This window comes from Podarcis muralis, chromosome 11 (assembly GCF_964188315.1).
Source record: "Podarcis muralis chromosome 11, rPodMur119.hap1.1, whole genome shotgun sequence".
In the NCBI taxonomy this organism is placed as follows: domain Eukaryota; kingdom Metazoa; phylum Chordata; class Lepidosauria; order Squamata; family Lacertidae; genus Podarcis; species Podarcis muralis.
Window position 1 is genome coordinate 63841698 of NC_135665.1, and position 15378 is coordinate 63857075.

Consider the following 15378-nt stretch of genomic DNA (forward strand, 5'->3'; position numbering starts at 1 on the left):
GTAACTATCTATATGTAAGGACCAGACTAGATTCAACATAAGTTGTGCAATTCCTTTGCTAACTCGATATATACAGAACTGTGATTCTTTGTGAGGACACAGAAGTAAATTATTAGCTTGTTGGTAGCTGCATGAGAAAAGAGAGTGAGTGAAACGGGAACCTTTTACTTGCCTAACCTTTTATTTGCTCTATAAAAATAACAATATTTTAATATAAAAAACTGGTAGCCGTGCCGGTCCACTTGAACAGAATATTTTAAGATCGCTTTTTTCTTTTTCTTTTTTTATAATAATATTTATTACTTTTGCAACAATTTAAACACTAACAAAAAAAACAAAGAAAAAACAATACATTACAATACAAAGACACTACATAACACTAAAAGCTAACAAGACAAAACAAAAACAATTTAAAAGATCGCTTTTTTTCTAGACTACCCTTCATCCGAGGGCAGTGCACAAAATACCATAAAAACAGGGCACAAATACACAGGATCAGTAAAATCAATAGCTTTATTGGGACCAACAAATGCTCACAATGCCATGTGCAGACTTCTGAGCTATACAGAACTCACCCCCAGGCTGGATGTTGAAGATTTTGGTGGTTTTTTTTTTAAAGGGAAAACAGATGCTTCTGAGAGAGACTGTGGTATTAACCGTTAAGCCGCCCTCTGCAAATTGTTTCAGTCTTAAATTGTATTTTGCAGCCACGCAGCCTGATCCTTTGCATTTTTTACTTGGAAGTAAGTAGACCCACTGGGGTGAATGGCACTCATACCCAAATAAGTATGCATAAGATGGCGGGTATTCATAGGTAGCAAACCCCTGTGAATTCGACAGCATTAATTCCAAGGAATGATGTGCAGATATTGGATCGATAAGATGGTAATGGAGGGGTGTCTGCAAGCCTTAACTTGGTTACGAATAAGAAGCTGTTACTGAGTTAACTTGGCCGGTGTGTCCAGATTACTTAACCCCAATAAAAAAGGCATTATTGCTCTTTGCTTAAGTTTGTAACCCCAGGCAACAGACCTCTTTAAGCCAGTTCTTTAAGCCTTGTTTATTACCTCCGATTTGCACGGCACTTTTGTGTATACACAGTACTTTACAGTTCATACCTCATTAATTACAGAAACCCAAGGAAGGAAAAGCTGAGCCTGAATGCAAAAGGCATGCTGCTCTTCTCCCACGATGCATTAAAAATAAATAAATTATTTTCTACAACAACCTGGCAGCAAAGATATGTTTTGCCGCTCTCTGGGAGCAAGGAACACATTTTCGCATTCCGGATTAACGTCCCCCTCGGTGGTCTTCTATAATGAATGAGATGCAGATGACAAAAAGGCTTTGTGTGTGCAGAAATCCTGCGGGAATGCTAAATAATAAATACGGCTTTTAAGAGGACGCTTCCGGAAAGGCACACCCGGCCCTTTTGTCATCCTTTTGCACCAAGTCAGTCTTTTGCACCAAGCCGACAGGGTGAGCTCCCGTTGCTCAGTCCCTGCTTCTGCAAACCTAGCAGTTTGAAAGCACGTCAAAGTGCAAGTAGATAAATAGGTACCACTCCGGCGGGAAGGTAAACGGCATTTCCGTGCACTGTTCTGGTTTGCCAGAAGCGGCTTAGTCATGCTGGCCACATGACCCGGAAGCTGTACGCCGGCTCCCTCGGCCAGTAAAGCGAGATGAGCGCTGCAACCCCAGAGTTGGTCATGACTGGACCTAATGGTCGGGGGTCCCTTTACCTTTTGGGTTGGTGGCCATCACAGTCTCCTGTGGCAATGAGTTCCACAGTTTAACTCTGCGCCGCTTGAAGGAGGACTTTCATCTGTCCTGAACCTTCCAACATTTAGCTTCATCGGATGACCATGAGGAGAGAGGCACAAAACCTTTCCTCTATGTCGTGTATAATCTTATAAACTTTGGTCATGTCTCCTCTTACTTGCCTATTCTCCAGACTAAAAAGTCCTAAACACTGCAATCTTTCTTCACAGGGAAACTGCTCCTTCTCCTGGGTCACTTTGTTCGCCCTTTGTGACCCTTTCAAACCCTGCAATATCCTTTTTGAAGTGAGGCAACTGCTGTTTTGCCTTTGCGCTGACTTAAAAAAAAATGCCCCTGAATAATTAATCTTGGCAGCACGTTATCCACAGCAGATCTGCTTATTAAAGCAGTTCAAATCTCTCCGCTAAGGAAGGTGCTCCTTTTTGCAGTTCCCTTTGTGGAAATATATAAAGAAAAGCCTTGTCAGATGTTTCCCTGGGTACCTGAATCAGCAAGAGAGGCTTTTCCATGATAGCGAAATGTTGCATCCTTATAGCTAGCAGAACTGTGGTGAAAATGGAGCCCCCAAATTCACCCCTTTGGCTTCCTTCTCTTCGTAGCAACAGGCGGTTTAGCTGCCTTAGATCAAGCCAGACCATTTGTCTATGTAGACCCAACATTGGCTGGCAGCAGCTTTCACGGCAAACAGAGAGTAATCTACTGCCCGAGATCATTCTTCGCCAGAGATGCCGGGAACAGGATGTGGGATCTTTGGGGGAAAGATGCTCTGCCACTCGCTTCCAACCCAAATGCGGTGGTACCTTACGCCGGCAACTCATCAAGCCCCATATTGTCCACCAGGACTAGCAGAGGCTCTTTGCTGTCTCAGTATTTCCCAAGCCTGCAATCAGACCCTCCAACTGTCCTGATTTTCCAGGGACAGTCCCAGAATTGCAGAAGCCATTCCGATTTCTGGTTTGACCCTGAAATGTCCCTCTTTTCCTTCACTGGAGAAATGCTGGAGGCAATGGAATTTGTTGTTGTTTAGTCGTTTAGTCGTGTCCGCCTCTTCGTGACCCCCTGGACCAGAGCACGCCAGGCCCTCCTGTCTTCCACTGCCTCCCGCAGTTTGGTCAAACTCATGCTGGTAGCTTCAAGAACACTATCCAACCATCTGGTCCTCTGTTGTCCCCTTCTCCTTGTGCCCGCCATCTTTCCCAATTTCAGGGTATTTTCCAGGGAGTTTTCTCTTCTCCTGAGGTGGCCAAAGTCTTGGAGCCTCAGCTTCAGGATCTGTCCTTCCAGTGAGCACTCAGGGCTGATTTCCTTAAGAATGGAGAGGTTTGGTCTTCTTGCCGTCCATGGGACTCTCAAGAGTCTCCTCCAGCACCAGAATTCAAAAGCATCAATTCTTCGGTGCTCTGCCTTCTTTATGGTCCAGCTCTCACTTATAGGACGTTCCTATTTTCGTTGGGAAAATGCTGATGGTTGTGGAATAAGATGTGCCTATTTTCATTTGAGAAATGTTGGAGGGTATGCAATTTGAGAACCTTTGAAACCAGCCAGGACTTCCTCCTTTGCCTTGCTCTGAACTTGACCTGCATTTGGAGGAGGCAGTTTTCGTCTTAAAGGCACAATGAGATCGGGCAGAATCCTGTTTCCTGTAAGGAAAAAATGACAAGCCTTTTCTCCAGAGACGAGAGGGCAGTTCTCTGAGCAAAGGAGGCCTCTCACCTTGGCAGGGCGCAGAAGACACTGGAGAAATGATGGTGGTGGTATGTGTTATGTACTGAAGTTCTCAACCTGGGCCAGCAGGGGGATACTGTAGATAGTTATGCAAATAAGGGATCGAAAGTGACGTTCAGTGATTGGATAGTTTTAGAAAATTGTTACAGTTACATTGTACTGGAGCTCTATATAAGCAGGCTGGCTGAACCCTTCAGTTCAGTTCTGTTCTGGCCTGTAAATAAACAAGAGCTGTTTGAAGAATCGCTGTGTTGTCTGATATGCTCACCCACAACTTAACAGTGTGCAACTTTCAATAGCAGGAGCTGGGAGCATTTTCCAGATCAGGGGCCACTTTCTTGTCTAGGCAACCTCCCAAGGGCCACATGGCAGTGGTGGGTGGAGCCAAAGACAAGAGAGGGCGGAGCAATTGATGTAAATTTTTACCTACAGCAGACTGGTGTCCACGCGCCCTCCAGACAGCCAAGAGGCATGACAGAGTTCAAGGATATATCCCACCCAGGCAAAAACACTCAAGGAAGGTATGAAGTAAGAGCTGGAAGGGGCTGTGGCCTGAGAGGAGGCGGGTTGGCTGTGGAGAGTCCCAGGGGCCAGATAAAGAGCCGCATTTGGCCCCCAAGCCTGAGATCCCCTTCCCCTCTTCTAGAATCAACCACCTCCATTGCGAATCCAGAACCCTCTGGCTTGTTCACAGCAGGTGGTGTGATGGGTCAGTGTGTGTGGCTGCTGACATGAAGGTTGGGGGTTTGAGCCCACCCAGGGGTAGCTGTGGGCAGGATTCCTGCAGTGCAGTGGGTGCTACTAGGTAAGTGTTATGTACTGAGTTCAATAGGATCCAAAAGGCAGCAGTCTGATTGGCCCTAGAACAATAGGATTCAGAATGCAGCAGTCTGATTGGTCCTAGAATAATAGGGTCCAGAATGCAGCAGTCTGATTGGTCCTAGAACAATAGGATTCAGAATGCAGCAGTCTAATTGGTCCTAGAACAATAGGATTCAGAATGCAGCAGTCTGATTGGTCCTAGAATAATAGGGTCCAGAATGCAGCAGTCTGATTGGTCCACAGGAGCCACCCAGTCCAGCTCCAGGTGGAAGTGAATCCGCAACCTGATTGGCCTACAGGTGAATCCCGAAATTAGCCAGTCACGTGGGGCCCATTGTGTAAATAATGTATATAAAGCAGGCATTCTGGGGGAACTTCCATTCCTCCTCACCACTATGAGCTGAATAAAGAGCATGAAATCCACTCTCGACTCCGAGTATATTTCAGTAACCCTCTGGGTCCCTTCCAACTTACCATTCTGTGACTTGATGAAGGTTGTGTTTCCGATGGTTTGTGTGAAAAAGCTGCATCTCAAGCCTGGGTAAGTTATGAAACAGCAGAAATGCAGACAACTACCCATACAGTTCAAACTCACTGCTTTAAACTGGATTGTCCCTATTTGGCAGTGACAGACTGTATGTTAACATGTTTATTTTTTAAAAAAATGAGCTCAGGTAAATCATGTTTTGCCCTGGAGCTGAAATGAAACACGGTCGGGGTGAGGAAAAACGCAACATTGTGAGGCCCAGGCAGCTTCCTGGTGACTCTGCAGTTCTATTCGCAAAGACACACATTTCTGTCCTTGGATGATCTATTCGGGTGGCGTGGGGGGTGGGGACATATTTTCCAGCTCTGTGTGATTTATTTTTATTTTGAAGGCGCTCTCCTTCAACAGGGAAGTGTCAGCTACAGAGGCGTGTTTTGGGTGGGAACCTCTATGCAGCAAAGGCAAAACCATCACAATCGCAGAATTCGCAGAGCACTTTAAATGTTTGTGGCTTGCTTGCTTTCTTTAGGGGGAAAGCGAGCGATGACTCCATCAGCGAACATGTGTTGCTTTAAAATAAAATAACAGGCCACCTGCCCAACTTGCAAGAGATTGGGCTGAGATGCCTTTAAATGATGGCTCCTATAACTTCACAATCTGCCTTCATGCGGCTAGCTGGTGGTCAGCATAAGATCAACCTATCACCTTCCCAGAACTGCATTATTCAGTTTTCAGAGACTGTCATCTGCAAATCAGTTGTTAGTTGATTCCTGCATTGCAGGGGACTATGATTCCATACGACAATCATCTTTGGACCAACCCAGTCATGGTCACCATAATTTTGAATTATAGTGCTGGAGGAGACTCTTGAGAGTCCCATGGACTGCAAGAAGATCAAACCTCTCCATTCTTAAAGAAATCAGCCCTGAATGTTCACTGGAAGGACAGACCCTGAAGCTGAGACTCCAATACTTTGGCCACCTCATGAGAAGAGAAGACTCCCTGGAAAAGACCCTGATGTTGCGAAAGATGGAGGGCACAAAGAGAAGGGGACGACAGAGGATGAGATGGTTGGACAGTGTTCTCAAAGCTACCAGCATGAGTTTGACCAAACTGCAGGAGGCAGTGGAAGACAGGAATGCCTGGCGTGCTCTGGTCCATGGCGTCACGAAGAGTCGGACATGACTAAACGACTAAACAACAACAAAGTCATGGTGGGAGAACAGGGAACACAGGAAGCTGGCTGATCCTGCCCCAGACCACTGGCCGACCTAGGGTCCAGTATTGCTCACTCAGACTGTCAGCAGCTCTTCAGGATTTCAGAGAGGCGACGATCCCAGCTGTACCGGGAGAGGCTGAAGTTCAAACCCGGGGCCTTCTACATGCAGAGTGGATGATGCTCTGTCACTGAGCTACGACTCTTAAGACACGGGACACTGCCTTATACAAAGGCAAAACCCTGGCCCATCTAGTTTAGTATTGTCTACACAGGCTGGCAGTGACTCTCCGGGATTTCATGCAAGGGACATTTGCAGCCCAACCTGGAGACATCAGGCATTGAACTTGGGGGCTTCAGATTCCAACGCAGATGCTCTTACAGCCCTTTCCCTAAACATGGACTCGCTATGTTTGCTTTTTTTGGGAGTCATTTTGGACTCACAGCTGTCCATGGAGGCACAGGTCAAATCTGTGTCCAGGGCAGCTGTTTACCAGCTCCATCTGGTACGTAGGCTGAGACCCTATCTGCCTGCAGACTGTCTCGCCAGAGTGGTGCATGCTCTGGTTATCTCCTGCTTGGACTACTGCAATGCGCTCTATGTGGGGCTACCTTTGAAGGTGACCCAGAAACTACAACTAATCCAGAATGCGGCAGCTAGACTGGTGACTGGGAGTGGCCGCCGGGACCACATAACACAGGTCCTGAAAGACCTAAATTGGCTCCCAGTTCGTTTCTGAGCACAATTCAAAGTGTTGGTGCTGACCTTCAAAGCCCTAAATGGCCTCGGTCCTGTATACCTGAAGGAGCGTCTCCACCCCCAACATTCAGCCCAGACACTGAGATCCAGTGTCGAGGGCCTTCTGGTGGTTCCCTGTGAGAAGTGAGGTTACAGGGAACCAGACAGAGGGCCTTCTGGGTGGTGGCGCCTGCCCTGTGGAACGCCCTCCCTTCAGATGAGAAGGAAATAAGCAGCTATCTTATCTTTAAAAGACATCTGAAGGCAGCCCTGTTTAGGGAGGTTTTAATATTTAATGCTGTATTGTTTTTAACACCCAATTTGAAGCTGCCCAGAGTGGCTGGGGAAACTCAGCCAGATGGGTGGGGTATAAATAATAAATTATGATGATGATGATGATGATTATCATCATCAACCGCTCCATCGATCAATCTATGAGATGGGGGATCTGTTTTTTTGCCTGTGAAAGAGTGCTCAGGTGAGTGATCTGAGCCTCACCCCCTGCCTTCACCACGCACCTGCCCAGAAACGGAGTCAGAAACTGGGCAGAAACTGGCTGGAAGCAAAAGGCGTGAGGTGCAGGATCTGCTCCTCTCACCCACAAACACATCGTGTTGTAAATGGCAGGTTTCACTCCCTGCCTCGTATGGGAAGTGGGCAGCCCTGTGAATAAGCAAGCACAAGACGCAAAGACATCCAGGCTGGACCTTGAGCTTATGTCCGCTCTTCTTGTTGCATCAAGGTAGCTCCAAAGTTATCAGACCAAAGGGGACCCATCTAAGCCCAGCACCCTCTTTCTCACGTGTCCCGGGGGGAAGCCTGCAAGCAGAAAATGAGGACAACAGCCTTCCACCACACTGCTCATGCCCCAGCACCCGGAATTCAGAGATACTCTGCCTGGACATGGAAGTTCCACTTAGCTGTCATGACTCATAGCCGCTGTTAGATCTGTCTGGCATGAAAGTCTCATCTCTTTTAAAAGAGATCTAAGCTAGCGGTCAGCCCCTCCCCCCACCATGTGGCAGTGAGTTCCATAAACCAGAGCCAGGGCCTTTTCAACACTGGCCCCGGCCTGGTGGAACACTCTGTCTCATGAGACCAGGGCCCTGCAGGATCCGATTTCTTTCCACAGGGCCTGTAAGACAGAGTTGTTCCGCCTGCCCTTTGGCTTGGAATCAAGTAGATCCCTTCCCCCTCTTTCCTTTTTCCTTTCTCCTTCTGTGATGGAACTCCTATTTGGGGAATTCCCTGGCTTCTTTCTGGACCACATAGGACCAGTCTGGTAGTTGGCCTTGGTGGAGACTTGACATTTTCATCCCCAAAAAAGTTTTTGATTTGAGTTCCTACTGAAATGAGGCTGCATTTTAATGTTGTATTTTAATCTTGTTTTTAAGTTGTATTTCAATCAATTGTTTTTATACCGGTGTTAGCCACCCTGAGCCCGGTCTTGGCTGGGGAGGGTGGGGTATAAATAAAATTTAATAATAATAATAATAATAATAATAATAATAATAATTATCAACCCCTTCATAAGTGAAGGGTTTTCTTTACTGTTTATGCTGCCCTGAATACCCAGTTAATAGGTTCCTCTGCATTCCGTTTTACTCCTGGGCGCTATTCCCGCTGGTCCTCAGCAACACAGAGCATCCTTCCTCTTTTCAGGATTCTGAGCCCTTTTCCTTTTAAAAAGCAAAATACATAGCTTGAGAGGGCGTAAAAATGGGAGCGAAAGGTCCTTAAGATGTTTACCAGACTGGTGACTGGGGGCGGCCGCCGAGACCACATAACACCGGTCTTGAAAGACCTACATTGGCTCCCAGTACGTTTCCGAGCACAATTCAAAGTGTTGGTGCTGACCTTTAAAGCCCTAAACGGCCTCGGCCCAGTAGACCTGAAGGAGTGTCTCCTCCCCCATCGTTCTGCCCGGACGCTGAGGTCCAGCGCCGAGGGCCTTCTGGTGGTTCCCTCATTGCGAGAAGCAAAGCTACAGGGAACCAGGCAGAGGGCCTTTTCGGTAGTGGCGCCCGCCCTGTGGAACGCCCTCCCATCAGATGTCAAAACGATAAACAACTACCTGACATTCAGAAGACCTTAAGGCAGCCCTGTTCAGGGAAGTTTTTAATGTATGATATTTTAGTGTTTTTTGGTTTCTATGGAAGCCGCCCAGAGTGGCTGGGGAAACCCAGCCAGATGGGCGGGGTACAAATAATAAATTATTATTATTATACCACTCAGGGAAGAGGGCACATCGTAATATGGCCTGCCAATTCCCCCCCCCCCCCAAAAAAATGGCAGTCGCCATGATGCAAGGGGGAGCCAAGTAGGGGTTTTTGGAGAGTAGATCTCCCACCCATAGCTGTCAACCTTCCCTTTTTTTGCGGGAAATTCCCTTATTCCAGCGCCGTTTCCCGCTGCTTCCCACTGCTATCCTGGATTGTTAGATATCCCGTAGACTGTCCCCAGGACAGGTGAGGCTGCTGATCCCTTATTTTCAAATCCGAAAGTTGACAGCTATGCTCCCACCCCATAAAAATTCCTCACTGCAGTCGACTATAAGGATAAGGATTCCCCTTGTCAAATCCTAATGAAAACAGTAACACACCAGGTTGCATTAGCTTCAGTTTGCCTTCCAGAAGGAGAAACCATGAACCTGCCCATTTGGCGCAGCGTCACTTGGGAGCAGGACGAACCATTTTTATTCCGGGTCCTATTAGTAAGTTAACAGTAGAGCTTTGATGCCCCTGCTCTCACCGCCCCCCCCAGTTGCCTCTCTGAACACACAAGAGTCCCGTGGGCTGCCAACAAGAGCTTGCCGTCTTTTCTGGAAGAGTCTGGCGATGCTCTTCTTCCTGGGAACCGTTGATGAGTTGAAAGTCAATCCTTTATTGGCAACACAGCTGCAAAGGCACCTTTGAAAATAACCCCAGAGGAGGCGCAGCAGCAACAACAGCAGCAAGGAAGGGCTTTTAAGTCCCGATCCACACCTCTAAAACACACCTGTTTGCTGTGGGAGCAAGCATGCCACCCATATATCGGAGATTATCATCCTTTTTGCTAGCCAAAGATTGCCTTGGCAAGAAGGTGGCTGGCATCAGCGAGGGGAAAGCTGAGGTGCCAGTCCTGTTCAAAAGCCCCAGAGCTGAGTAACCAGCCCAGCCTGGTAACTAAAGGCCTACACAACATGATAAGCCAGCCTCATCTAACACCAGACGAGGAATATATATATGTGTGTGTGTGTGTGGGGGGGGGGGTATCTGTGCCTGTAATAAACCGAAGTTATACTCTTTAGGAAAACCTCCCCAGTTATTTCAAATAATAGCTTACTGCACTGTAAAATGTAAGGCTAGTTGTGCTATAGCAACCCTGAACACCTCTGGGGAAAGAACCCCTTTCCTAGAAGGGTAGGGATCCTTTGCTCATAGCTCAAGATTTTCCCTTGGCTCATATTTGGAAAAGCTATAGGCAGGGAGCAGCTTCCCACGGCTTAAAAAAAGATCCATTCTGGACGGTCTGGCTAACAGCCTGCGACGTGCACCCAATCCGAGGCACCAGAGACACTACAGATGGGTTTGTAAATAATCGCAGCTGGCATTGCAAAGGCCCCCAAGACCCACATTGAAAAATGGAACAAATTTGCTTGGGGGAGAGATCCTGTGCAGTTATGGGCCTTGTGAGGGGAGACCGGAAAGACTGTTTCCTCGAATGTGCAAATCCCACGCCATTGTGATCCAGCATTTTTCTAGATCACAAGAACGAAGCTAGATCTTTACCGCATATGCGAGGGACAAATATATAGCCATTTCCAGTCTCCCACCCCCTTTTGCCTCCTTAACGGATTAGAATTATTTGTTGTTAATATTCCTAGAATAAGGCCTGGTTGACTTTCACTAAGCTTCAAAGCTGGTGGTGGCAGCAGTAGCTGAAGGCGGTTAGGACACCCACACAAAATAAGCTACTTCATCCAAATCGACAGGATAATCCGTCACCAAGGTGGGTGTCTTTTCAAAGAGCTCTCCTTTGTAGCTGCGCCATTTGCCAGCTGGGATGTAAATGTCTCTCTCTTGCTTGCCCATCTCCAAGACGGGGGCCACCATCAGGGTGTCCCCAATGAGGAACTGGGAATCGATCTTGTGTGCAGCCTCGTCGTGGGGAGAAATCCACCAGATGGGCCGGATGATGGGGTCCCCAGTGTCGGTGATCTCCCCGGCCAGCTCCAGCAAGAGGGGGGCAACCAAAGACTCGTGGAGCCTGGTGAACTTCAGGGCGATGTCTATGACCTCTCTGTCGTAAAGCCACGGTGGAATGGAGAACTGCATGGAAGGCATGAAGGCCGACAGCTCCAGCCATCGGATGTAGAGCTCTTGGTCTGGGATTTCCACCGCCCCATCTGTCTTGTTGGGAAAGAAGTTCCCGCCAATCATGTCGGCCGATATGAAAGGGTATCCCAGCATGCTGATGGTCAAGACAGTCGGTATCAACGACTTCAGCCCAAGCTCATAACCCCAGACAGAATCCCTGTCAATGATGCGGAAGAAGCAGGAGATGTTCTGAGACTGGTAGCCAACCCTGACCTCCGCTAGCTCGTAAAATGGGATGGCCATTTCTGTGTAGCGCCTGGACCAAATGCTTGGGTCTGACAAGGGGCGGAAGGTGCTGAACTGTTTGGGAAGGTAGCTGGTCTCTCCAGCATCAAACTTGAAGGAAGAGATGCCGTACTTACTCCGGAGTTGCCTCAGGTGGCTCTGGAACCAATCCCTGGCTGCAGGGTTGGTGAAATCCAATATGGCGCCAATCCCGTTCCACCACTCGACCATAGCAGGAAGCCTCCCTGTCGGCTCCTTGATGAAAAGCTGTCTCTCTATTCCTACCCCAAAGTTGGAGGAATTGTAGTTTATGAACGGGTGTGTCCAGAGAGTGACCTGAAACCCGTCTTCTTTGAGTTTCTTGAATGTCTCCGTCACATTCGGGAACTTGACCGGGTCAAAGTCGAAGTCCCCGTACGCTTGCGTGTAGGTGTCGTCTATCTCAATGTGGCTCCAGCTGAACTTGTACTTTTTGATCTTCTCGGCAAAGCGCAGGAGCTTGTCCTGGTCAATGTCGTTTTTGTACAAGGCCCAGGTTGACCAGATCGGGTACTTGAAGGCGTTTTCTGAGGGGATCTTTGAAGGCTTGTAGAAATATTTCCTCACCATGTACTTGTGGATGGAGGTCACGTCGGAGCCGATACAGACACGGTAGCTCAGCTCTGGGAACGGCGGCTGCCCCAGTGGAGGCTTGTAGGGGGAATCTTTGTACCTGGCCTGGAAGACGAGGGACCTTTCGGAGGCGTTGAACCCGAGGTGGAAGGGCACAGAGTCGTTGATCTTGATGGCGGCTGCTTTGGAGGACAGCCAGTACCTCTCTAGGATGCCCCCAAAGCTGTTCCTGAAAGAGTACACGTCGCTGGTCACAAACGGCATGGGCTCCTGGTACCCGGGCAGCTTAATGGGCCAGTGCTGCACGCTCATCTCGCAGCCCCCATACCAGTGGGCGTCCCCCCAGAACATCTTGTGCTCCACCACGGTGTCCGCCACAAACTCCTCCCACCGGACCCGGTAGCACATCACCGTGTCTTTTGGGGTGACGATCTTAATGAAGAAGTTGAGCTTCCCTTTGTCAGTCCTGGTGCAGGTTAGATTCGCACCTTCCCTGGAGCAAGACTCCAAGTCAAGGATACCTGACTGGAAGGCCAACCTGAAGACGATCTCCCCATCCTGGTTTTTGATGGTGAAGCCGTCCTGATGGAGGTCCATCTGCTCTGTCTTCAGCCTCTCCGCCTTCCGAAGGGATGACACGTAGTAGCACCAGGCCACCACGGCTGCGATGAGCAGGATGAGGCCGAGCACAATGGCCACTATCATGGGTTTCAACTCCTTGACCGGCTTCTGCTTCACGGGGGTGAAGTTCTCCGGCAGAAACGAGTACATGGCTGTGTCTTATCTGGAGGAGCTCTTTCCAAAACAGAGATTGCGTCACCTTATCTGCAAATATCTGTCTTGTAGCAAAGGGCTCTCTGCCCTCCACTCCTTATGACCGGGTCTCTCTCATTGAAATAAGGGCATTTGTCTTCTTTAGAATACACACCATTTTCTTTCCGTTCCAATTCAATGCCAGAATGCAATTATCTGAAAGGCAAGAAGGGAAAAAAGAGGGAGAATGAGGAAAGGAGGCCAGGAAAACGATGGAGCGAAAACAGGGGCCCACAGCCTTTGAGGACACATTTCAGAATCGAAGAACAAAATACAAATATCACTGAATTAAAACATGTTCATCATTGCCTCCCACTCCCCACAACAGGCAAATCACATATATAAAAAAACAGAAAAACAGGCAATTCCCGAAACAACCCACCTCAAAAGTAAAAACAAAAAACACCCCTCAATTTACAACTAACTAAAAACTAAAAACTGGGAGGGGCCAGGAGCCTTGGTAGGTGCCAAGACCATGGTGCCCACGAGTGCCATGTTGGGGACCCCAGGCTTAAGAAGAAGAAGAGTTTGGATTTGATATCCCGCCTTTCACTCCCTTTAAGGAGTCTCAAAGCAGCTAACATTCTCCTTTCCCTTCCTCCCCCACAACAAACACTCTGTGAGGTGAGTGAGGCTGAGAGACTTCAGAGAAGTGTGACTGACCCTAGGTCACCCAGCAGCTGCATGTGGAGGAGCAGGGAAGCGAGCCCGGTTCCCCAGATTACGAGACTACCGCTCTTAACCACTACACCACACTGGCTTATAAACCTTAAAATGTTTATATGTCCTTTACTTTAGTGTATCCGCTGGTGGCCTATTAAGTTGGCCCGGCTGTCTAACCACTGGGTTTTATGAATGCAAGGCCTCATAACCCAGTGGCTGCTTTTGCCAGCTGAAAATAGCTGGTGGTGCTTGGCGTGGGGGGGGGGGGGACACAACAGCAAGGGAGCCAATGGCACAGATTTGCTTCCATGTGGCTGGAATGCTATAACCCGCCCCCCCAGAACACACACACACACACACACACACACACACACACACACCGACCTGCAGTGGCAACTGTCCTGTTGCCTTTATGCCTGAATTTGGCACAACACATTTTCTTTCACGTAGGTACTGCAAATCCTAGAATGCCCTCCCCACCATATTTGCATTAGAGGACAAATGCAAAATTGGGAAGTCTCCTGTTTGCCTGTACGAATGAGAACTGCTCCCTTGACTTTAGGAGACAGATTTGTTCCCGTCTCCAATAACAGGGATCCCGTAGTCCCTGGCCTTTAAATCCATTACAGGCCGTTCTGCCCAAGGTTGCTTAAATGCACACACGCACAGCATTTAAATGTGGGGCCCTCCAGGAACGCCCCCCCCTTTACTGTGCATTGCTGGTGATTTGTGCTCAGGATGGTGTCGGGGTGGTTACACACAAACCCACTTTCAATACTGTTTGCTACAGGGATACAGTCAGTAGGTGGGAATTAGAAGGCGTCAGACTTCAGCTAAGCTCTAGGTAGAAGCTTGCCAATGGCAGCAATGGAGCAGAGCTTTCTCAGGGAAAGAGGGCAGAGATATTGAAGCAGGGGTCGGATTGCACTGAGTTGGGGCTTGAACCTGGTGACTTCATAGATCCCCCCCTCTGCTCAGTGAAGTAAAAGGAGGTGGCCTTGAAACATCTGCTGTGATGAAGGCAGCTGCAGTGTTGTTTGTTAGCTCAGAGCCAAACCGCTGTTCTCAGAACCTCCATGAAGCTATGCTAATTAACATCTTGCCAAGGATGACGCTAAATAGGGATCACAAACCTGCAAAATCAGGTTTCATCTTTCGCTGGAAGAGGAACGCGTAACCCCAAGGGAGGTTTCAGGTTGCGGCTGGCATGGGGAGCGCCTCTCCCACTCCCGATGTTGTCATCGTATCCAAATGCCGCTGGTCAGAGAAGCAAGTTATTTTTTGCTAACAGATCCTGGGGCCTCTCTAGGGAATATTCCTAAGGGCCAGCCGTCCTCCTGCCTGCCTCCCCACACTTGCTGCTCCTCCTGCTGCTTGGAACAGTAAAGGTAAAGGGACCCCTGACCATTAGGTCCAGTCGTGGCCGACTCTGGGGTTGCGGCGCTCATCTCGCTTTCAGGCCGAGGGTCATGTGGCCAGCATGAATAAGCCGCTTCTGGCGAACCGGAGCAGCGCACAGAAACGGAAACCTTCCCGCTGGAGTGGTACCTATTTATCTACTTGCACTTTGACATGCTTTCGAACTGCTAGGTTGGCAGGAGCAGGGACCAAGCAACGGGAGCTCACCCCGTTGCGGGGATTCGAACCATCAACCTTCTGATCGGCAAGTCCTAGGCTCTGTGGTTTAACCCTTGGAACAGTATCAGCTGCCAAAAGATGGGCCTGCTAATCCCAGTTTCTGAGATGTAATATCCAGCCACAGCACATGGCTGTTTTTCGCTCGCTTTGGCCAAATGCAGATGGCATGGGTCTGCAATTCTGGCTCCAACGCAATATCTAGGCAGCAGGTGACTTGCGAAGCAGGTCACTTGACTGGATACCTGAGTCAAAATGTAAACCCTATCTACACTAAACATTTAAAGCAGTATAATCATCA

At 48.6% G+C, this 15378-nt stretch overlaps 1 protein-coding gene across 2 annotated transcripts in view; it reads right to left on the reverse strand.

Moving 5' to 3' along the window:
* Window positions 1-9440: 9440 nt before the first annotated feature.
* Window positions 9441-15378, reverse strand: part of LOC114606350 (myogenesis-regulating glycosidase) — a 31513-nt gene continuing 25575 nt past the window's right edge. For both annotated transcript variants that reach the window (XM_028748489.2, XM_077936569.1), the window contains one exon: window positions 9441-12935. In XM_028748489.2, the coding sequence (XP_028604322.1) occupies window positions 10701-12737 (2037 nt within the window). In that variant the 5' untranslated portion in view covers window positions 12738-12935 and the 3' untranslated portion in view covers window positions 9441-10700. The remainder of the gene's footprint in view (window positions 12936-15378) is intronic.